The sequence below is a fragment of the Dendropsophus ebraccatus genome, chromosome 8 (genome assembly GCF_027789765.1).
Source record: "Dendropsophus ebraccatus isolate aDenEbr1 chromosome 8, aDenEbr1.pat, whole genome shotgun sequence".
NCBI classification, from domain to species: domain Eukaryota; kingdom Metazoa; phylum Chordata; class Amphibia; order Anura; family Hylidae; genus Dendropsophus; species Dendropsophus ebraccatus.
In genome coordinates, this window is record NC_091461.1 from 123,491,930 (window position 1) to 123,516,154 (window position 24,225).

A 24,225-nucleotide genomic window follows, 5' to 3' on the forward strand; every position below is an offset into this window, starting at 1 on the left:
CAGTATAACTACACCTGCCATATATACCCGGGTCTATAAAGGGGGGGGGGGAGGCGGTATAGCTATACCTGCTATATATACCCGGTTCATAAAGGAAGGGGGGATGGGTGCGGTATAGCTACACCAGCTATATAAACTCGGGTCTATAAAGGGGGGGGGGGAGGCGGTATAGCTACACCTGCTATATATACCCGGGTCTATAAAGGGGGGGGGGGGGGGGGGAGACGCGGTATAGCTACACCTGCTATATAAACTCGGGTCTATAAAACGGGGGGGAGGCGGTATAGCTACACCTACTATATATACCCGGTCTATGAAGGTGGTGGTGGGGGGGGCGGTATAGCTACACCTGCTATATATACCCGGTCTATGAAGGTGGTGGTGGGGGGGGGGCGGTATAGCTACACTTGCTATATATACCCGGTCTATGAAGGTGGTGGTGGGGGGGGGCGCGGTATAGCTACACTTGCTATATATACTCGGTCTATGTAGGGGAGGGCGGCATAGCTAATAAAGTCTTAAAGGGTCCTATAGTTTTGTAACATTCTGGCTGTATTGCCCGGGGTATATACATTACAGAAAGGAAACAGCATCCAGAGGGCAGATGAAAGAAGTGCAAATTTACTGCAACATTGCTGCGTTTCGGCCTGCAGCTCTCCTGTATCAATGCTGTTGGAGCAGAACAATAGATTCTTAAAGGGACAGTCTCATCAGAATAAGTATAAATAATGGTTTTATGTTTGTGACATTTTTTTCAATTTTTTCATTTTTCTATCTATATTATATAATAATCCTGATATCTTGCAGTTTTCATTCTCACCACTGGGGCTAAAATTAAGCTGAGACTTCCTGTTGTGTCTGTGGTGATAAGAGGAGGCTGCAGTAAAGTGATCGGTACAGCATTGCAGCATCATGTGACACCAGTAGATAGAGGAGACAATAGCAGCTCCCTGTGGAATGACCTCTTCACAGGTCACAGAGCGCGCTCAGTAATGTCTCACATTCGTCCCAAGGGGACGCAGTCTGTCTATTGTTGTCTATATGCATGAGCCTGGCTGTAAAGCATGTCACTAAATGCTGTTAACAGCAGCCCAGGTAGGATGGCCGCCCCCATAACAATGTACAAAAAGTGACAAAGAAATTAGTCAGAAAATAGAAACATTAGAATAAAAACTTTTTTTTTTAATTTGACAAATAAAGTTAAAGAAAATTTAGGTGACCCGTTTCCTTTAAGCAGCTTCTTCCGGTCATGCTCCCCTCTTCTCCTGCCCGCTCCGCCCATCAGCGGTGGATGAGCAGCGCTTCCTCCACCAACCTCAGAAGCAGGGAGAAGAAATGACCAACAAGATACTGGAAGAAGCTGCAACAGGAGCTGCGGGGAACCAGGAGAGGTAAGTACCTTTTTTTTCTTCAATCCCAGCAATACAGAATTTTTTTTTTTTTAAATACTGTAATACCCCTTTAAGCTAGTCATGTGCTTAGGGGGGATGAGAGGGGAGAGTACTCGCTCGGTAGGAAGCCGAAGTCCAGAGAAGAGAACTGTGATAAATATGGTGCAGATTGTTCCAGGTTGCTGTCAGACATCCACAGATTGGACTATATAAAATGAGGCAGGGCCGCCAGAGTTTTTGTGGTCCTGAAGCTCTTATAAAACTACAACTCCCATTATGTCTTGGCTCGGGCTGTCCAGGCATGATAGGGACTGTAGTTTTGCAGCTTGAGGTTCGGGGTTCCCCTCCCTGCCCTGATGACTTCCGGCACTCTCGCCCTGGGGTGACATATCATGGTGCACATACATTTCCACACCATCCCTGAGTTCTCTTGGGTTATATGTGATTTGGTGGAGACTCGCCTGACATCTGACTCCGGTCCAGGACGGGGCGTCACTGCTGCTCCAGTAACTTATATTAAGCAGAGGTCAGACCACTTCTAGTATTAGGAAAACCTCTACAAAACAGGATTTATTCACAGCAAGACAGAAACATCAGGAGAGTCCGGCCATGATGCGCGGCTCAGGAGCCGAGATTCCTCCACAGCAATGGGGGAAAACTGCATGGAAAAAAATAATCCCAAGCAGCGTTCACCTCAGGTGTGAGAGGGCGAGTACTATCCCTGTGTGACTGACCCCTCTTACCCTATAGATGTTCCATAGCCGTTCTGTGTATAGTAAGAGAATACATCAGAATATTACGCCAACTCCTCCAATAACTATACAGATAGATGCAGGATATAGTCAGCTGGACACAATGGTCAAAGTTCATGTGATTACGGATCAGCATATCCTATGAAGTTTTTTGTCTGAAAAATACTTTTTGTAGAAGGGGGATTGCTGCACAAATACGAGGAAGGACGGAGTCCCGGCCTTCACCCAAAACCTAAGAAAAGGCAAGAAGAAAAGCACAGTATAAGAATGGTGAGCTCAGCTATGAATAGAAATATATATATATATATATATATATATATATATATATATATATATATATATATATATATATATATATCTCATTCCCTCTCCATGTTTATTCCCGGCTTTGTATTCAATAACAGCAATAAGAACCTGAATGTGCGACTACAACCCACAGCTGGAGAACAGTGACAGCCACCATCCTCCTCTCCTACACAGAGGGGTCTTGTGTCGCTCACCTGCTGTGCTGTAAGACCTGGAGTAACGTGCTCTCCGGATCCACCTGGTAGAAGGACTGAGAGGTTTCATCCTCAAAGAAGACCTGAAGAATGAGACAAGAGACTAATCAGAGGTAAACCGCGTGCAGGAGCAAACCCCTGTCCATGGCATGCATCAGTCATACACGCTCCACGTACTCTGCTCTCTGACGCTCCACGTGCTGTATCCTGGATGTATCTCCTTCTGAGACGAGAAGCAGCGGGCACCAAATCACGATGACGGCAACTTAGTACCAGCCCCCCCTCTTGTCTCAGAAGGAATAAATCCAAGATACAGCGAGGGCGGACGTGGAGCGTCAGGACACAGATCGGGTAAGACATGAGATGCCATATAATTGCCACCAAGGTATATAGCCCAATAACGCCTAAGATGGCTGCCTGCATAGTACTGACCTCCAGACTGTGAGCAGAGTATTTCCTGTCTGTATCCCACGGTGGTAAATCCTGGGAGAACATTTCATTCAGATGATCTATAAACCTAAAAAAAAACACAATAAAAATATTGATAAAATTGAGGGACAAAGAGACAACCTATTACACTTCCGAATCTGATCATATGATCAGTGATGGTGTGACCCAAATCAACTGATTTCAAAAAGTAATATTTGTTTGTAACACTGGAGAGAATACACCATTTCCTGCAGGACATACAGCAACTGATAAGTACTGGAAGACTTGAGATTTGTAAATTACAAATCAAAATAATTTTTTGAAACCAGTTGATCTGAAAGTAAAAGTTGTTTTTTTTGGCTGGAGTTCCCCTTTAATACCAATTCTATATTATTTGCCTGTATAGCGATTACTCTTGCAGTGCTCTGTGAGCTCCTGCAGGTGATATCAGTATCCCGCTGCCTGTCCTGCAGATACATGTCCGACCTCCTGAATATCTCAGTAATGTAACGGGATCTACCTGGAGTCTTCGTGAAACGCAGAGATGAAGTCTGTCTGACTGTGTTCTGGGTAGAAGAACAGCACAGGCCAATGGAGTCGGCCATTCTCATCCAGAAACACTTGTGCCCCGGTTACATTTTCTGAACTGGAGAGACCACTATGCAAAGGTCCTGACGTCTGCCCTTCGTCTTCATCTTCCTCATCTTCACTCTTTTTACTTTGCTCGAGTATTTTTATCCCCCGATCCTGTGGTTAAGGTTCAATAACCATAATCAATACATGAAAATACAGGGGGGGGGGGGGGGGGGGGAGTGTTCGGCCATAGTAGCAGAGACGTCACAGCGTGAGGGTAATAACTCCTGTCCGGGGAAGTCTGTCACACACAGGTATATGCTTCATCCCTTTATAAGAGCAGTAGGTGGTCAGATACACAAATGCATATGCTACATGCAAGTATTAAAGAGGCACTCCACTCAGACAAAACTTCTGATATGTTGCTGCCCATGGTGAGACTAACAATTTTTTCCATACTTGTTATTATCTATTCAGTCTCCTTCCCCCAGTTCTCAGCTGCTGATTTCTGTTGAAGACACAAAAATCTGTGTGTGAGCCTCTTTCTCTGTCTCCTCCCCCCTCCCTTCTGAGACAGCTAATGTAAAAAAAGTCTCTGGCTGGCTGTATCTGCAACATTGTAGTTTCTTTGTAATGCTGGGAGGGTTATTCTGAGGTCTAGTTGCTGATAAACTAACTGTGATTAATCCTCCCTGCATTACAAAGAATTACAACATTACAATGTTGCAGATACAGCCTGCCAGGCACTTGTCTACATCAGCCATCTAAGAAGGGAGGAGGGGGGAGACAGAGAGAAAAGCTCACACACAGATTTTTTGAGTCTTCAGCAGAAAGCAGCAGCTGAGAACTAGGGGAAGGAGATTGAATAGATAACAACAAGTATGAAAGGAATTGTTAGTCTCATCATAAGCAGCAACATATCACAAGTTATGTCTGAGTGGAGTGCCCCTTTAATTCCAGCTCTGGCACCTTTCTCTAGGATCACACAGTCATGATGTAACCTCAGACAATCAGGGGAAGATAAATGGACGATGTGATATTAGATGGTTCTGGTCACTTTGCTGCTCCATTATGGCGAGGAGAGCGGGAATACGAGGACGTCATTTATACTGTATACCGCACTCGCCTTAATAGCACGGAGGAGCGAATCCTTTTCCGCCTGCTTCTTCTTTTCCACCTGCCTCATCTTCCTGGCATCTCGATCCGCAGCTCTCTGTACAGGGAAAAATATTCCACATCAACCACAGAACTCAACACACAGAAACTCAATGGCGCAAAATATCAGCCAGACAAGCTGCCACCCACTGGTATACCATACTGCAGTATACAATAATATATGGCACCTGGTTACTGCAACTCTCATTCACTTCAATGGGAATGGAGCTGCAGTAGCCCAGCACAACCACTACACAATGTACGGCGCTGTCTGCTTCTATCTCCGTTCTCTGTGGAATGGTGCCTTTACTCAGAGAGATTTATCTGACAGATCATTGAAACCAAAGCCAGGAACAGATTATAAAGGAAAGACTGAGATTTCTCCTCTTTTCAAATCCATTCCTGGCTTTGGCTTCAAAAATCTGTCAGATAAATGTGTCTGTGTAAACGCACCATAAGTCTATGGAGCTGCATGCGGCAGCACAATCCATCCCCTGCTTGTTGCTTGACTGATCTCGGTCCCTGGGATATGTGGCGGATACGCATTACTATGTGAGCCCCACGGCCGCACACTAGGACCCCCCCGTATAGATGACGGACAGCCATGTACACAAACAGCGCGGTAATAACACCGTACATGAAGCTTATCGGCTTTCGCCCTTGTTTCTAATAGTTTCTTCTCGGTCGGACTGATCTTTAAGCCTTCGTCGCACCATCTCACAGCATCGGAGTACTTCTTTATCTCCATAAAGCACAAAGCACCTAAAATAGGACACAGAGAACCAGTAACATAAGACATGAAAGATATCGGTCGCTGCATTCTATACTGTCTCATACAAAAAAAAATAAAAAAAAATAATATATATATATATATATATATATATATATATATATATATATATATATATAAAAAACAAAGGAAATTCTCTCTATAAAACCTAATATCAGAGCTGTCTGTGCCTGTAAGGCAACCGGATGCAGCAGGAGCCCTCCCTCCTTCCCTCCCTTCCTCCTTCCCTGTTCTGAGTGCAATAAAAATTATACTGGACTATTTAACAGGGAATTTATGGCAACTTTAAAGGGATTGTCCAGCAAAACAATTTTCTTTCAAATCATCTGGTTCCTGAAGGTTTTACAGATTTGTAATTTATTTCTATTAAAAAATCTCCAGTCTTCCAGTACTTATCAGCTGCTGTAAGTCCTTCAGGAAGTGGTGTATTCTCTCCAGTCTGACACAGTGCTCTCTGCTGCCACCTCTGTCTATGTCAGGAACTGTCCAGAGCAGGAGAGGTTTTCTATGGGGATTTGCTGCTGCTCTGGACAGTTCCTGACATGGACAGAGGTGGCAGCAGAGAGCACTGTGTCAGACTGGAGAGAATACACCACTTCCTGCAGGACATACAGCAGCTGATAAGTACTGGAAGACTGGAGATTTTTTAAATAGAAGTAAATTACAAATCTCGGGCACTTTCTAGAACCAATAAGAAATGACTGAACCTCTAATTTATCTGTAGCAAAAAAAAGTATCTTCGCTTTCTCTAATCCTGGAGAACCCCTTTAAGCCTCTGTAAAATATTTATTGATCCCGATCACCTATTAAATTGGCAACAAATAAGCAAAACTTGAATATTCTCCCGAGAAAGTAAATGTCGGTGAGCATTAAGCTGATGGACAGTTTGGTCTACAATGTATCACACGTGGTCCGCCGCATTACCTCGGATCACCGCCTTCAGGTGGTCCGGCTTCTGCTTTCTAGCAGCGATCGCATCATTAAGGGATGAACGGTAGTTGTCTGGAAGATATGAAACGTTTAGTTGATTGATCATAACCTAAATCTGGCACAAGATGGCCGCCCACCCATATTACTGGAGGTAGTAATGTGGATTCTCTTATGGCATAGCCCCTGGACATACCCTCATCATGTGATTAGTGGGGTCTGACTGCTCCGTCCTGTATAAAACCAATGGATAGAGGTGTAGGTCCCCTAATCCCCCATCCACACAACTAGCTGATCTGTGGGGATCCGACCACTGGGACCCCCAATAAATCACAAGAGTGGAGGTCAGCTGCCCCCCGGGTAAAAGGAGCGGCAAATGAGATCTGATCAATACCACTTCAAGGGAATCCCATTACAAAATAAGTTCGCAGAGAGTCCCAGTACCTGTATATGGCTCCTCTGTGGCCATAGTATGTAGTCTGGCTCAGAGGACAGTAATTCACACTGTGTCTGCACTGGATGTTTACAGCAGGTGCCAGGAGAGGATTAGATTGAATGTATCGATGGACCCTCAGGACCCCCCAGCTGCAGGAGCCCCCAGGACCCCATGTATGACAGATGGTATAGGTATATGTTGGGGAAGGACAGGGTGGGATCGGCCTTTCTTACTCTATATTAGTTATACACTGAGGTGCAGGACCCCCATATTATTATCTCATCTCATTTCCTGACGTCTCAGCAGATGACACTATGCAGTAATGTACGGGCACCTATATAGAAGTGAGCGGCCGCCCTGTTGGTGTACAGCACCGCGTTCAGCTCAGCGTCCTGGACGTTCTTCTTGATGCCCTCCGTATAAGCAGCGATGGCTTTCTTGTAATCCTTTTCTTTAAAGTAATCATTTCCCTCTTCTTTGTAGGATTTGGCTTGTTCTGCGAAGAGATAAGAGAAAATATACAATAATATTGTGTTACAGGAGAAGTCACAGAAAACCATCAATCCTCATCAATAATCAATGTAAAAGCTCTGGTCACTGTGTATGTGGGGGCTGCGGCTCTGGTCACTGTGTATGTGGGGGCTCTGGTCACTGTGTATGTGGGGGCTCTGGTCACTGTATATGTGGGGGCTCTGGTCACTGTGTATGTGGGGGCTCTGGTCACTGTGTATGTGGGGGCTGCGGCTCTGGTCACTGTGTACGTGGGGGCTGCGGCTCTGGTCACTGTGTATGTGGGGGCTCTGGTCACTGTGTATGTGGGGGCTCTGGTCACTGTGTATGTGGGGGCTCTGGTCACTGTGTATGTGGGGGCTCTGGTCACTGTGTATGTGGGGGCTCTGGTCACTGTGTATGTGGGGGCTCTGGTCACTGTGTATGTGGGGGCTGCGGCTCTGGTCACTGTGTACGTGGGGGCTGCGGCTCTGGTCACTGTGTATGTGGGGGCTGCGGCTCTGGTCACTGTGTACGTGGGGGCTGCGGCTCTGGTCACTGTGTACGTGGGGGCTGCGGCTCTGGTCACTGTGTATGTGGAGGCTGCGGCTCTGGTCACTGTGTATGTGGAGGCTCTGTTGATGGCTGCAACGCCTCCGCGCTCCCCCTGCCATCCCTCCTTGACTGACTGCTGGAAGAGGTGCAGATTAGCCACATCCCCTGCCGATAATCTGCCTGTGTAACAGGTCCTTTCCCCTTTAAGCTTCAGATCAGAGAGGATACCTTCAGGGGAGCGATCACTGTCGTACAGCATAGACTGGAGGCAGGCCAGCTCCGGAGCTTTCTCAGGGTCGATCTCACCCGGCGCTTTCTTCATGAACATCGGAATCTTCTCAAACTCCTACAATGGATTTACAGACCCAACGTTACATAACGGGAAACTATATACCAAACCCTGCACTCCGGCTCCTGCCTAGCTACCATAGACGTAGATGGAGGGGCCCACCTGCAATACAGAGCTCTATGGTTTATATTACCAGGCTGTGCCACCTCTCCAGCCACAGGAATGGGAAGGACCCCGACCTTTACAGGGAAGGCGTCACCTAGATTTTCTGTTACTGATCAGAGTCAGATAATAAAACTTGTTCTTTTATTCTAATCTGTTTCTATTTTCTGATTGTAATTTTTTTTATTATTTCACTATTTGTACATTGTTTTGGGGGCAGCCATCTTGCCCGGGCTGTTTTTAACAGCATTTAGTGACATGCTTTACAGCCAGGCTCATAGACATAGACAGCAATAAACAGACTCTGTGCCCTTGAGATGAATGTGAGACATTACTGAGCGCGCTCTGTGACCCTAACATTATTATTATTATTCTCTATAGGGTCTCACCTCCTCCCAGTTGTCTTCATTGAACGCCCCCTTGTACTTCTGTGTCCGGAATTTATCCATAAACTGGTCCATGACTTCATCCTCCTCTGGCGGCTTGGAATCCATGACAGCACCGGCGTTACTCTGAAATACAATGATCAGGTTCACATATTACTCCCCATAGAAAACCTCTCCTGCTCTGGACAGTTCCTGACATAGACAGAGGTGGCAGCAGAGAGTACTGTGTCAGACTGGAGAGAATACACCACTTCATGCAGGACATACAGCAGCTGATAAGTACTGGATCACTGGGGATTTTTACATAGAAAGTTATACAGATTTGTAAAGATCTTCTAATATGTGGCAGGATTTTTGAATGGGATCACTGATCCGGCCGCCGTGTCCTACCATCTGGGATCCGGCCGCCGTGTCCTACCATCTGGGATCCGGCCGCCGTGTCCTACCATCTGGGATCCGGCCGCCGTGTCCTACCATCTGGGATCCGGCCGCCGTGTCCTACCATCTGGGATCCGGCCGCCGTGTCCTACCATCTGGGATCCGGCCGCCGTGTCCCGTTATCTGGGATCAGGCCGCCGTGTCCCGTTATCTGGGATCAGGCCGCCGTGTCCCGTTATCTGGGATCAGGCCGCCGTGTCCCGTTATCTGGGATCAGGCCGCCGTGTCCCGTTATCTGGGATCAGGCCGCCGTGTCCCGTTATCTGGGATCAGGCCGCGGTGTCCCGTTATCTGGGATCAGGCCGCGGTGTCCCGTTATCTGGGATCAGGCCGCGGTGTCCCGTTATCTGGGATCAGGCCGCGGTGTCCCGTTATCTGGGATCAGGCCGCGGTGTCCCGTTATCTGGGATCAGGCCGCGGTCTCCCGTTATCTGGGATCAGGCCGCGGTCTCCCGTTATCTGGGATCAGGCCGCGGTCTCCCGTTATCTGGGATCAGGCCGCGGTGTCCCGTTATCTGGGATCAGGCCGCGGTGTCCCGTTATCTGGGATCAGGCCGCGGTCTCCCGTTATCTGGGATCAGGCCGCGGTCTCCCGTTATCTGGGATCAGGCCGCGGTGTCCCGTTATCTGGGATCAGGCTGCGGTGTCCCGTTATCTGGGATCAGGCTGCGGTGTCCCGTTATCTGGGATCAGGCTGCGGTGTCCCGTTATCTGGGATCAGGCTGCGGTGTCCCGTTATCTGGGATCAGGCTGCGGTGTCCCGTTATCTGGGATCAGGCTGCGGTGTCTCGTTATCTGGGATCAGGCTGCGGTGTCCTGTTATCTGGGATCAGGCTGCGGTCTCCTGTTATCTGGGATCAGGCTGCGGTCTCCTGTTATCTGGGATCCGGCTGCGGTGTCCTAGTATCTGGGATCCGGCTGCGGTGTCCTAGTATCTGGGATCAGGCTGCGGTCTCCTGTTATCTGGCATCCGGCTGCCCTGTCCTGTGAGCCGCCCAGCAGGGAGATGACAGCCAGCTCTCCCATCAGAGCACAGAATATCTGTGTGGTCAGAGAATACCCTATATACCCAGTGTATCCTCACACTGACTGACTGCTGTGTATACACAGATAGGGCGCCAGCTGTGTGTCCCCCTGAGACAGGACGGGTGCCCCCAAATCATAGAGATACTACAGGGGGGGATTTATTATAACTGAAACAAGTGGAGGGAAGAGCAGGGCTGTGCGCTTCACTCCCAGGCCGGGTGGGCCCCATAGACATATAATGGAGATGAGAGGGAGGTGGGGAGGGAAGCGCACTGCTCTATGCTTCTCCCCACACAGTGGAGGTCTAAGCTCCCGGCCTAGAACAGGGCTCCCCAACCTGCAGCTCCCCAGACATGGCAGAACTACAACTCCCATCATGCCCTGCCTGCTGAAGGCTTGGAGCTGAGGCGGCTGGAGGGGACAGTCCTACCGGTGCATGATGGGAGTTGTAGTTCTGTATAAGCCTGACACTGGTGTGCAGCTATAGTGTATATGTATCAGCTCAGAGCTGTATATGACGGACTACAAGTCTTACACAGCCGCCACACCGGGAGATACCGGCTGCTCTGTGCAGTCCGCGGTCACGTGATACCAGACCGGGAGCCATACCGTCTATGTGCGTCCAGTCCTCCAGCATGCGGCCAGCTCTCCCGGCTTCCTCTATGGTTGTCACGTGTTCCTCGCTGCGCACCCTGCTTCTCCTTCCCCCACATGTTTCCGCTGTGTCTTCCGGGTTCTTCTATCCTTGGAGTTTGTCATTGAATTACCGGTACGGTGTATAATAAGTGTGACCGGGGCTGGTGGGGTGTATGGTGAGGGGGGTGACCGGGGCCGGTACGGTGTATGGTGAGGGGGGACCGGGGCCGTTACGGTGTATGGTGAGGGGGGACCTGGGCCGGTACGGTGTATGGTGAGGGGGGACCGGGGCCGGTACGGTGTATGGTGAGGGGGGATCGGGGCTGGTACGGTGTATGGTGAGGGGGGGCCGGTACGGTGTATGGTGAGGGGGGACCAGGGCCGGTACGGTGTATAATAAGGGTGACCGGGGCCGGTACGGTGTATGGTGAGGGGGGACCGGGGCGGGTACGGTGTATGGTGAGGGGGGACCAGGGCCAGTACGGTGTATGGTGAGGGGGGGACCGGGGCCGGTACGGTGTATGGTGAGGGGGGACCAGGGCCGGTACGGTGTATGGTGAGGGGGGACCAGGGCCTGTACAGTGTATAATAAGGGTGACCGGGTCCGGTACGGTGTATGGTGAGGGGGGACCGGGGCCGGTACGGTGTATGGTGAGAGGGGACCGGGGCCGGTACGGTGTATGGTGAGAGGGGTCCTGGGCCGGTACGGTGTATGGTGAGGGGGGACCGGGGCCGGTACAGTGTATGGTGAGGGGGGTCCTGGGCCGGTACGGTGTATGGTGAGGGGGGACCGGTACGGTGTATGGTGAGGGGGGACCAGGGCCGGTACGGTGTATGGTGAGGGGGGACCAGGGCCGGTACGGTGTATGGTGAGGGGGGACCGGGGCGGGTACGGTGTATGGTGAGGGGGGACCAGGGCCAGTACGGTGTATGGTGAGGGGGTGACCGGAGCCGTTACGGTGTATGGTGAGGGGGGGACCAGGGCCGGTACGGTGTATGGTGAGAGGGGTCCTGGGCCGGTACGGTGTATGGTGAGGGGGGACCGGTACGGTGTATGGTGAGGGGGGACCGGGGCCGGTACGGTGTATGGTGAGGGGGGACCGGGGCCGGTACGGTGTATGGTGAGAGGGGACCGGGGCCGGTACGGTGTATGGTGAGAGGGGTCCTGGGCCCGTACGGTGTATGGTGAGGGGGGACCGGTACGGTGTATGGTGAGGGGGGACCGGGGCCGGTACGGTGTATGGTGAGGGGGGACCAGGGCCGGTACGGTGTATGGTGAGGGGGGACCGGGGCCGGTACGGTGTATGGTGAGGGGGGACCGGGGCCGGTTTGGTGTATGGTGAGGGGGGACCGGGGCCGGTTTGGTGTATGGTGAGGGGGGACCGGGGCCGGTTTGGTGTATGGTGAGGGGGGACCTGGGCCGGTACGGTGTATGGTGAGGGGGGACCTGGGCCGGTACGGTGTATGGTGAGGGGGGACCTGGGCCTGTACAGTGTATAATAAGGGTGACCGGGGCCGGTACAGTGTATGGTGAGGGGTGACCGGGGCGGGTACGGTGTATGGTAAGGGGGGGACCGGGGCCGGTATGGTGAGGGGGGACCGGAGCCGGTACACTGTATGGTGAGGGGGGACCAGGGCCAGTACGGTGTATGGTGAGGGGGGGACCGGAGCCGTTACGGTGTATGGTGAGTGGGGGACCAGGGCCGGTATGGTGAGGGGGGGACCGGGGCCAGTACGGTGTATGGTGAGGGAGGGACCATACAGCTCTATGGGTAATACCTGGTATTATATCCCCATTCATTTGAATAGGGTAGAACTGTAGTATCAGACACTGACAGGAGGGGCACTATTCTACAACAAGAAATCTGTGTTTTCCCATCATGATTGCACAAGAGATCAGATCACTAATACGTGATGCGGATTATTCGGATTACTGCAGCAATGTCCCATCGCATCAATATATGGATAGGAATATGGCTTCTATAACGTCACCTCATCGGGGAGTCCTGCTGCTCAGTAACCATTAACATCTGTACTACCAGACCACTTTAAGGTGGAGGAGCACTACCACTACCAGACGCATGGGCAGGGGTGACACTTTAGGGTGGAGGAGCACTACCACTACCAGACGCATGGGCAGGGGTGACACTTTAGGGTGGAGGAGCACTACCAGACGCATGGGCAGGGGTGACACTTTAGGGTGGAGGAGCACTACCACTACCAGACGCATGGGCAGGGGTGACACTTTAGGTGGAGGAGCACTACCACTACCAGACGCATGGGCAGGGGTGACACTTTAGGGTGGAGGAGCACTACCAGACGCATGGGCAGGGGTGACACTTTAGGGTGGAGGAGCACTACCAGACGCATGGGCAGGGGTGACACTTTAGGGTGGAGGAGCACTACCAGACGCATGAGCAGGGGTGACACTTTAGGGTGGAGGAGCACTACCAGACGCATGGGCAGGGGTGGCACTTTAGGGTGGAGGGGACTTTTATATCTTGGTTCTTTATACTGGCCTTGTCCTTCCTTGCAGCAGAGTGTGTGATGAGGCGGCTGCTGAGCTCCTCACTTCCCTGGTCTGTGCTCGGCAGAGCTCATCACGATGACACATCTAGAGTCAGACGCCACTTACTGTCCAGGATTTACCAACCAGGAAATCTGTGGAAGGAAAACTCACCTGAAATTCAAGCCAAGTCAAATGAGCCGTCCAGCAAGAGCCAGAGACTGATGTACAAAGCGGGACTGATCCGACCCACCAGCCCCGGATGCTTCCACTATCTGCCCCACACTGTGCGCTCGATGGAGAAGCTGATCCGGGTTATAGATCGGGCAATGCAGGAGATCGGAGGGCAGAAGATTGACATGGCCACCCTCTGCTCAGCCGCTCTCTGGAGGCAAAGTGGACGCTGGGACCTAGTGGGAAAGGAGCTGCTCTGTTTGATGGACAGACACAAGCAGGAGTACTGCCTGGGGCCGACGCATGAGGAGTCTGTGACCAGTCTGGTGGCCACGGAAGGCGGCGTCGGCTACAAGCAGCTTCCTCTGCTGCTCTACCAGATCACTCGCAAATTCAGGGATGAGAAGCGGCCGTGCTTTGGTTTGCTGCGTGGCAGGGAGTTTTACATGAAGGACATGTACACCTTTGATTTAACCGAGGAAGCCGCCTATCAGACGTATAACAATGTATGTGACGCCTACTCCGGCATATTCCGCACCCTCGGCCTCAAGCATGTGAAAGTCCAAGCCGACACCGGTAACATAGGGGGGAAAATGTCCCACGAGTTCCACCTCCCTGCCGGGATCGGTGAGGACAGGCTCATGGTGTGCCGCAACTGTGATTTTGCCGCCAACGTTGAAACGTTGCCTCCAGATAAGAAGAATTGTCCGAGCTGTAATGGAGAGCTGGCAGAATGCAAGGGCATCGAGATTGGGCACACCTTCTACCTCGGGACCAAGTATTCCTATGTCTTTAATGCCGTATGTCACGACGCCCAGAACAAACCCGTAGTGGCAGAAATGGGCTGCTATGGCATCGGGGTGTCAAGGCTGTTGGCAGCTTCTATAGAGGTTCTCTCTACTGAGGAGGATATCCACTGGCCGGGTCTGATAGCCCCCTACCAGATATGTCTCATTCCACCTAAGAAGGGGAGCAAGGAGATGGCCGCATGGTTGGTGGCAGAAGAACTGTACGACTCAATATGTGCAATTCCTCATATGAGCAATGAGGCCGTTATAGATGATAGAGATCACTTAACTATCGGAAAGAGGGTGAAGGAAGCTGACATGATGGGCTATCCTTATGTCATTGTCATTGGGAAAAAGGCACTAGAGAGCCCCCCGGTGTTTGAAGTGCGGAATCACAGGACTGGGGAGGTGCAGTTCCTATCGAAAGACGGAGTGATGAGCTTTATACAAAGTGTTCCAGTCATCTAGAAGGTTTTGTAATTGTACATAATAATTGTTTAATAAAGTCATTTTGGGGGTTGTTGGCTTCGGGCAGTGACTTTCTGAATGTGGATAAAATCTGCCAGGAAATTGTACACAAGTGCAGAGGGAAACTCCAGAGATAAAAATGTATTTAAGATGAGTTGATTTGGAAAAAATTTTAGCCAGAGTTGCCCTTTTAATTTTCAGCATGTTAGTGTATGTTGTTGTTAGTGTGTTAGGTATGCTGCAGATATCTTGTACCTATTGATTTGCTGGGAAAACTGAACTGTGGATCTGCAGCTTTATTAGCAAATCTCTATTTTTAAAGCAATGATTTTTACTTTTTTAAACATAACCTATTCCACCTCTAAAACTGCTGCAGCAATTCTGCAACCAGCCTGGATTTACCTGCGGAGATGCTGCATGGCTGTGTATCAAACTCAACACAAATGGACTGATACACCGAAACCAATAACTCAGCGGCCAATAAGCTTTTTAGCCCTAGGGACCCCAGGGGGCCCTTCTTAGAACAGATCGCTGAGCATTTACAGAGTATTTACAAAACACGAATCAATCATAAAATATGTAGATCTACAGTTATACTCACCAGCTTCATGTTTTTCAACATACACCACAAATCATAAGAGGCTCTGTACGTGGAGTATATTAGTAACAAAAGGAATTTATAGGAAAATAATTCCTATAATTAGGACAATATCGGCACAACGATCTACAGTATAAATAAATAAAGAAATATGCATATCCCAGCACTTTGCAGCATGGGCGACTGATGTCACTGACAAAATCTTCCCCCGCATAGGTACAAGATACATCGGATGATGATATTGTCTAAGTTTGCCGACATGCGCACCTGTAATTCTTCTGTGAGGATGATATCCTAAGTCCGAACGCAGACGCAGCATATGCCCATAGCAGTGGGAATATTCTATCTCCCGTAACATGCGCATAAGATATGTCAGTCCTAGACAACGGCTAAGTCTGTTGACATGCGCACTTGTAGAGCTCGCCGGTAAGAAATGTTCTAAGTGCAAACGCAGGCGCAAACATACCCAGGGGATCGGAAGTGTTCTATCTCTCAGGACATGCGCACAAGATACAATGGACGCTGACAAGTCACTTGACATGCGCACTAGTGAGTCTTTTTGCGAGTACAAGATTCACAGTACAGACACAGGCGCAATACAGAACAAGTTGATCGTCACACATCAATCAGTCACTTCCCGTGACTGATCAACCAATGGAAACCAAAAATACCAACGTGTAAAACATACATTGGTCCAGCACGTAACAGTGTCCTTCCCACACCCTCGTTCGTGTCTCTCTGCCCCTTTAAAAAGGTGCTCAGAGCAGCCAGAAGGTTGGCTTGCCAATAAATTTGAGAAAGCCAACGAGCTGTTGGCGAAACATGTCAGATCAGGCAACAGTGCGATTTAAACGTAGAATATGGGATTGTACCACGGATTGGGGTTATAGGAATGCGTATACCAAATCGCATCTACTGAGCCAAACAGCGTGATCCCGGCTGGGACACGCTTGCATCTCTCAGTGCTAGGTTAGTGTGAGAGCCTAGGGAAAGAATCAATTGGTGGTTAGGTGCACCAGTTTTTTGTTTTGAGCACATTCTAATGTTTTATCAAATTAGCTAATAAATAGAGATGAGCGAACCTGGAGCAGCTCAAGTCGATCTGAACCCGAACATTTGGCATTTGATTAGCGGTGGCTGCTGAAGTTGGATAAAGCCCTAAGGCTATGTGGGAATCATGGATATAGTCATTGGCTGTATCCATGTTTTCCAGACAACCTTAGAGCTTTATCCAAGTTCAGCAGCCCCAGCTAATCAAATACAGAACGTTCGGGTTCGGAACGACTCGAACCCGAACCCGGTTCGCTCATCTCTATTACTAAAGGTTACGTTTTATGCCTGCAGGCAAACTAGGCATTCGGGGCGGCATCTCCCCACCATACAAAAAATAAAAAAGTATCAAACTCATGGCGTCCCAGCTGATGCAAAACTACAATTCCCATCATGTCTGGAGAGTTAAAGCTCTCCAGGCATGATGGGAATTGTAGTTTTGCACCAGCTGGAGGGCCGTGAGCTTTACACCCCTGTCCTAGGCTATACATACATCTGTACAATTTGTTGCCATTAATTGTTGCCACCAGGTGGCAGCAGAGGACTGATAATGTGCAATACTGAACAATGCAGTTGGGACATTTATTAGGACCGGCGCCCTTGTACACAGGTCTCACATACAGCTGCCCATATTAACCCGTTCGGATTTACTTGAAGGCGTAGACCTCTTAGTACAGCGGGCAGGACCAGCGCCTGTTGCAGCACATGCTACGGGGCCAGTATAGATTTCTACAGGGATTGCACTTGTTTCTAGGCGTAAACCATGATAATTTCTGTGCGTTTAATCTCTGTGATTGTACAGACCCATCACTAAGCGCCGGCTATAATCACTGTACATCATGTCACCTCCTTTACCCTCATATAGAAATAGGATTCGCTTTTCCCTGCAAACCACTTCTCTCTATATATGTACAGAATATTTATTGGACAATGAACACAGGGTTAACTACTTTGTTACTTGTGTGTCTAAACTTTTTTTATTGTAGAATTTAACCTTTTAACCCTTCACAATTTACTTTTATGTTATGGTGGCATTAGGGAAGGATGAGAAGGAGTGGGCAGCTCCATGCCCGATGGCTGCCGCTTGCTTCCAGTAGCTGTCAGTCCTGTATATACATCTGTCAGTGATGACACCGGCAAAGAGTTACAGGCAGCCTCATTGGTTCAGGTTGTGATGGCCGCCCCAGACCTTTACTAGGACTCTATGCCTGCCATAACTGATCTGCCTGTACCGCCTGTAGTGACATGTTCTGTCATTGCCGGCAATGGTGACCACAACCTGGGAGTTTCCCCTATACCTCCTCGCTGGGCTTAAAGATAAAGAACCAGGCTCTCCTTAGACGCTGCTTCTTCTTACACCACAGCAGCACAGAGGATTTACAGTAAGAAGGCCTGTTACAACTTCCCAGACCAGTGGGCTTTTGTTTGTGGTTTTGGCCCCTTTGAATTTTTTGGGCCATATCTCAGTTTATTCTTGCATTGAAATCTTTTTTCATTCTGTTGGATAAGAGCGTTCTTAATAGCACCAACCAATAAGAATTCACCTGTTATACTTACCGGCCACTCGTCCTCAAGGAGCCCGGGAGGGAAATCAGTGACAGCTGCTCAGCTATATGGTCGGTCAGACCTCAGAACCATAGGACGCTGGAAAACTTATGGAACCATTCACTTTAGTGGAGGAGGAGTGAGACTTAGAAGGACCCCGACCCCATGCTCTGCGGAGTGACTCTGAGGCTGATACAATGACTTATTGGAGGAAAAACCAACGCTGTTCAGTTCTGTGCAGAGATTTTGTATTTCTTCCATCTAATTTTTTGTACCTCTGTGTATGTTGTAGCTGCTTCTGCTTTCCTTCTTGTTTAACCCTTTGTTCAGGCTTGTTCCTCCAGGTCCTAAAGTCTTCCTGTAGGGGGAGGAAGGCTTAGTTTGCATGGTTGGAGGTTAGAGCTCAGGGAATCCTGGGAGGCTAGGGACAGCGAGCCAGGGGTTAGTGTTAGTATTTGTTTTCTCTTTTTTTGCTGAAACCCTTGGCTGCCATCATCACCCTTCTTCTTCATCACCATCTGGTGTCATGTATGAATGAGTTCCTATCTTGTTCTCGTACCTTCTATTATTATAATGTGCTTTGTGCGTTTTTCTTGTGACTTTTATTATTTGGTTCTACTGTAAGTCCTGGGGGTATCTGACTACTGGGCCAACAGTTAGAACCCAGAAAGGGCGTCTATTGAACTGTCAGGGTTACATTATAATCCTCCCAGAAGTGTACAAGCCTGGGCACGCTAAATTATTCAAGGCAGAATGAGCTGATCCAGAGCAATGGTTGTACAGAGTTGGTTCTACAGCAGCTACAGCCCTTCTGGAATCAGAGAGAATAGCTGGAAGATACTCTGGAGACTCATCCCCCTCATGTGTATATATATATATATGGACTCCACATTGTAACAACTATGACAAACAGGTTTAGTAGTTTTACTTTTTATTAAATCACAGTATTTTCCGTTTATTTACAAATACTTGAAAGAACAGAACGACCAAAGCGACTGAAGATTGGGCGATTATCTGTTATATCAGAAAGGTGACTGGAGGCAATTCCTGGGCTGTGGCTTTATACAGGATCACCTGTATGAAGTGTCGGTAAATCTGCGTTATGTGAATACGGCCACAATCCCTGTGGCCTTTAATGCAAAAACCTCTGATTTCCACATCATAAACCTAAAAAGGAGAGAGAAAAAAAATCATCTCCAATTGAAATAAATGGAAGACGTAGAATCACCCGGAAGGAACGTGACCTCCTGCACGCTCCTACGTTCCCCATTGATCTTCATTAGTGATGAGCGGACTTGAGGAAACTGTTCAGGTTCAGCAAGTCCTCTGAACCCGAACGCTTGGCCTTTGGTTTTCAGTGTCTAGAGAAGTTGGATGCCGCCTTGGGAGTCCTGGAAACATGGATACAGCAGCCTATGACCTATATCCAGGCAGCCCTAGGGCATCTAACTTCTCCACACGCTGAGACTCAAAGGCCAAACGTCGGGTTCGGAGAAGTTGCTGAACTCAAACAATTTCCTCAAGTCCTCTGGACACTAATCTTCATGACCACGCGCCTGCACTCACCACGCGCAGCGGCACATGGGTGCGGTTTTGGCTCATGTCCACGTAACCTCAGCATCATTCCTTGTCCACGCTCCTGTGGCTCCATACTAGATGGTAGGCTCTCCATGTGCCGCTATACAGCTAGTTGCCTCATATACTGATGCTGATGCCCAAACTCCATGTCTGTCCAATAGTGAGAGATCCTGGATCATCAGCCGGTTTTAGACGTTGCAAAAATAATGAGTTCTTGCAATAAGCGGCCGGTGGACGACCGTATGGCACATTTCTACCCAAAACTTAAAAAACAAGTAAAAGCAGCAACCTAAGGGTCAATAATTCTTTCCCTTACTTAGGTTTCTCTATCTTATTACAGGGGCGATTTCTATAAACACGTTGACAGGAAGTGCAGCCATATTGGTTGTCACCTTTGGGTCTGTAATACGGCCATGGCGGTAGCGGCAATATATATTGATCCCTCCCTATACCGGAACACTTCATGTATTCTGAATTGAGAAAGGAGGGGTAAGTGGTGCCAGGTTCCTCTGACAATGGCTTATCTCTCCGAGAACAAAACGGATGAATTAAAATCCATTGTGCTTGAAGCTTCTCTCCCCTAATAAATCGGGAGGCGCACGTAATACAGTCACTAAATCATCAGGTCTAGAGATATGGGAGCGTACGGCAAACGTCGGGCACTAACCCAAACCAACTGGAACCTGGAGAGAAGACCCCTATCTCCCTGGGCAGAACCTGGAAGCCCCTTATGGATGGAGCTGAGGATAATGCCTTTAGTGCTTTGGGAACAAAGCCGCCATCAGAAGGAGGATGAGCGGCTGCTGAGTTTTGCTCGGGGTTTCTTGCCGTTCACCATCACAGACTGAAGTAGTAGTCTGACCAGGTCCATCTTCCCTGCGGTGATCATGACCTTGGATAGGTGGACGATCTCCATGGTGTTGCTCCGGCACACGCTCTGCAGCTCTTGGCTCACGCTCTCCACGTCGTATTTCTCCTGAGCTTCTTTCACCCATAACTCCACCTCATGGATCAGCGTCTGGCCGTCGATCTTCTCTTGGCTGTAGAGGCTCAGTAATATCTCCATCAGGTGCCTGAAGGTCTCCGGGGTCGGGGAGCCTTTGCTCTCCAGGTTGATGGCTTTCTTGAAGCACTCGATTGCGTTGAGTTCTTCGCCTTTAATTCGCAGGCATTTCCCCTTCAGGAGCTGCAGTTCGGGGAGGGTGTTGCCCAGGTCGTACTCCATGGCCTTCGCGATGCAAACTAAAGCCTGATTTATGGAGTCTTCATCCACCAACATCCGCTCCTGCATGGCGTCCACCCCCATGTAATAGAAGACCTGGAATGAGAGAACCAGTGGTTGGCGGCCATGTGTAAGACTATAGCATCGTATACACAGCTAAAGATATACAGTGCATCCTATATATCACATGCCTGCAACTTGTGGCCCTCCAGCTGCTGCTACTGCAACTCCCATCATCGTCTGACAGCCTTGGATCTCGGCATACTAAATAGCATACTAATCCCTTTGTTCTGAAAGGTATAAGCCGCCTGGCTGCGCAGACTTCTTTCCAGTTAGAGCACCCTCGGTTATACTGAGTGTATGTGTATGGGGGCTAATAAAGGGTTCGACCAGCAACTATCACTGTATACAGCCGGCCTCACACCTAAGCACTGGGATACAGCCTAAAGCTGTCCATATATATGCACATAAGCCACTGCCTAATCTCCATTAAAACAATAGATTTAAAGAAGTATTCAGGTGATTTTTTTCTTTCCAATCCATTGGTGTCAGAAAGTTATACAGATGTGTAATTTACTTCTATTTAAAAATCTCCAGTCTTCCAGTACTTATCAGCTGCTGTATGTCCTGCAGGAAGTGGTGTCCAGAGCAGCAGCAAATGCCCATAGAAAACCTCTCCTGCTCTGGACAGTTCCTGACATGGACAGAGGTGGCAGCAGAGAGCACTGTGTCAGACTGGAGAGAATATACCACTTCCTGCATGACATACAGCAGCTGAAAAGAACTGGACGACTGGAGATCTTTATATAGAAGTAAATTACAAATCTGTATAACTTTCTGACACCAGTTGATTTCAGGGATTTTTTTTTCACTGGAGAACCCCTTCAAATGCAACAGGTTGCACTTTTTCCCTCTGACAATAAAAATGTTTGATGTGTCTCTAGGACCGTGCCGTGTTCTATGAGTGATATCTACCGTACGGTAAGAGACTCCCATAGAGAAGAATCATGTATACCATGTCGGTTTTCTCTCTGGAGGCCTCTATGTAGTGTAGTGTAGCTGACTGTGCTCCTCTATGTAGTGCAGCTGACTGTGCTCCTCTATGTAGTGCAGCTGACTGTGCTCCTCTATGTAGTGTAGCTGACTGTGCTCCTCTATGTAGTGTAGTGTAGCTGACTGTGCTCCTCTATGTAGTGCAGCTGACTGTGCTCCTCTATGTAGTGTAGTGTAGCTGACTGTGCTCCTCTATGTAGTGTAGTGTAGCTGACTGTGCTCCTCTATGTAGTGTAGCTGACTGTGCTCCTCTATGTAGTGTAGTGTAGCTGACTGTGCTCCTCTATGTAGTGTAGTGTAGCTGACTGTGCTCCTCTATGTAGTGTAGTGTAGCTGACTGTGCTCCTCTATGTAGTGTAGCTGACTGTGCTCCTCTATGTAGTGTAGTGTAGCTGACTGTGCTCCTCTATGTAGTGTAGCTGACTGTGCTCCTCTATGTAGTGTAGTGTAGCTGACTGTGCTCCTCTATGTAGTGTAGTGTAGCTGACTGTGCTCCTCTATGTAGTGTAGTGTAGCTGACTGTGCTCCTCTATGTAGTGTAGCTGACTGTGCTCCTCTATGTAGTGTAGCTGACTGTGCTCCTCTATGTAGTGTAGCTGACTGTGCTCCTCTATGTAGTGTAGCTGACTGTGCTCCTCTATGTAGTGTAGCTGACTGTGCTCCTCTATGTAGTGTAGTGTAGCTGACTGTGCTCCTCTATGTAGTGTAGCTGACTGTGCTCCTCTATGTAGTGTAGCTGACTGTGCTCCTCTATGTAGTGTAGCTGACTGTGCTCCTCTATGTAGTGTAGCTGACTGTGCTCCTCTATGTAGTGTAGCTGACTGTGCTCCTCTATGTAGTGTAGCTGACTGTGCTCCTCTATGTAGTGCAGCTGACTGTGCTCCTCTGTGTAGTGTAGCTGACTGTGCTCCTCTATGTAGTGTAGTGTAGCTGACTGTGCTCCTCTATGTAGTGTAGTGTAGCTGACTGTGCTCCTCTATGTAGTGTAGTTGACTGTGCTCCTCTATGTAGTGCAGCTGACTGTGCTCCTCTATGTAGTGTAGCTGACTGTGCTCCTCTATGTAGTGTAGTGTAGCTGACTGTGCTCCTCTATGTAGTGCAGCTGACTGTGCTCCTCTATGTAGTGTAGTGTAGCTGACTGTGCTCCTCTATGTAGTGCAGCTGACTGTGCTCCTCTATGTAGTGCAGCTGACTGTGCTCCTCTATGTAGTGTAGTGTAGCTGACTGTGTTCCTCTATGTAGTGTAGTGTAGCTTACTGTGCTCCTCTATGTAGTGTAGCTGACTGTGCTCCTCTATGTAGTGTAGCTGACTGTGCTCCTCTATGTAGTGTAGCTGACTGTGCTCCTCTATGTAGTGTAGCTGACTGTGCTCCTCTATGTAGTGTAGCTGACTGTGCTCCTCTATGTAGTGTAGCTGACTGTGCTCCTCTATGTAGTGTAGCTGACTGTGCTCCTCTATGTAGTGTAGCTGACTGTGCTCCTCTATGTAGTGTAGTGTAGCTGACTGTGCTCCTCTATGTAGGTGTAGCTGACTGTGCTCCTCTATGTAGTGTAGTGTAGCTGACTGTGCTCCTCTATGTAGTGTAGTGTAGCTGACTGTGCTCCTCTATGTAGTGTAGCTGACTGTGCTCCTCTGTGTAGTGTAGGTGTAGCTGGACTGTGCTCCTCTATGTAGTGTAGCTGACTGTGCTCCTCTATGTAGTGTAGCTGACTGTGCTCCTCTATGTAGTGTAGTGTAGCTGAACTGTGCTCCTCTATGTAGTGTAGTGTAGCTGACTGTGCTCCTCTATGTAGTGTAGTGTAGCTGACTGTGCTCCTCTATGTAGTGTAGTGTAGCTGACTGTGCTCCTCTATGTAGTGCAGCTGACTGTGCTCCTCTATGTAGTGTAGTGTAGCTGACTGTGCTCCTCTATGTAGTGTAGTGTAGCTGACTGTGCTCCTCTATGTAGTGTAGTGTAGCTGACTGTGCTCCTCTATGTAGTGCAGCTGACTGTGCTCCTCTATGTAGTGTAGCTGACTGTGCTCCTCTATGTAGTGTAGTGTAGCTGACTGTGCTCCTCTATGTAGTGTAGTGTAGCTGACTGTGTTCCTCTATGTAGTGTAGTGTAGCTTACTGTGCTCCTCTATGTAGTGTAGCTGACTGTGCTCCTCTATGTAGTTGTAGCTGACTGTGCTCCTCTATGTAGTGTAGCTGACTGTGCTCCTCTATGTAGTGTAGCTGACTGTGCTCCTCTATGTAGTGTAGTGTAGCTGACTGTGCTCCTCTATGTAGTGTAGCTGACTGTGCTCCTCTATGTAGTGTAGTGTAG

General features: G+C 48.9%; 3 protein-coding genes across 3 annotated transcripts in view; 1 reads left to right on the forward strand and 2 right to left on the reverse strand.

Moving 5' to 3' along the window:
* Positions 1-1,161: 1,161 nt before the first annotated feature.
* Positions 1,162-10,986, reverse strand: TTC4 (tetratricopeptide repeat domain 4). Its single transcript, XM_069981693.1, has 11 exons — positions 10,908-10,986; positions 8,838-8,960; positions 8,226-8,343; positions 7,288-7,449; positions 6,515-6,592; positions 5,438-5,562; positions 4,772-4,858; positions 3,593-3,819; positions 3,076-3,160; positions 2,644-2,726; positions 1,162-2,375 (listed from the first exon to the last, which is right to left on the reverse strand). The coding sequence occupies exons 2-11, from the start codon at positions 8,940-8,942 to the stop codon at positions 2,273-2,275; spliced, it is 1,173 nt and encodes a 390-aa protein (XP_069837794.1). The 5' UTR covers positions 8,943-8,960; positions 10,908-10,986; the 3' UTR covers positions 1,162-2,272.
* On the forward strand, positions 10,834-15,469 carry PARS2 (prolyl-tRNA synthetase 2, mitochondrial). Its single transcript, XM_069981692.1, has 2 exons — positions 10,834-11,067; positions 13,471-15,469. The coding sequence occupies exon 2, from the start codon at positions 13,482-13,484 to the stop codon at positions 14,868-14,870; it is 1,389 nt and encodes a 462-aa protein (XP_069837793.1). The 5' UTR covers positions 10,834-11,067; positions 13,471-13,481; the 3' UTR covers positions 14,871-15,469.
* Positions 15,470-18,977: 3,508 nt separating this feature from the next.
* The window catches only part of TTC22 (tetratricopeptide repeat domain 22), a 35,528-nt gene continuing 30,280 nt past the window's right edge, over positions 18,978-24,225 (reverse strand). Inside the window, exon 7 of the mRNA XM_069979517.1 lies at positions 18,978-20,959. Coding sequence (XP_069835618.1) covers positions 20,423-20,959 — 537 coding nt within the window. The 3' untranslated portion in view covers positions 18,978-20,422. The remainder of the gene's footprint in view (positions 20,960-24,225) is intronic.

Coding starts and splice junctions, on each gene's coding strand:
- PARS2 (XM_069981692.1), top strand. CDS start 13,482: ATGAGGCGGCTGCTGAGCTCCTCACTTCCCTGGTCTGTGCTCGGCAGA.
- TTC4 (XM_069981693.1), bottom strand. CDS start 8,942: ATGGATTCCAAGCCGCCAGAGGAGGATGAAGTCATGGACCAGTTTATG. Junction 6,593..7,287: donor GGCCGCTCACTTCTATATAG/GTGCCCGTACAT, acceptor CATATCTTCCAG/ACAACTACCGTTCATCCCTT. Junction 3,161..3,592: donor GCGTTTCACGAAGACTCCAG/GTAGATCCCGTT, acceptor GTTTTTTTTTAG/GTTTATAGATCATCTGAATG.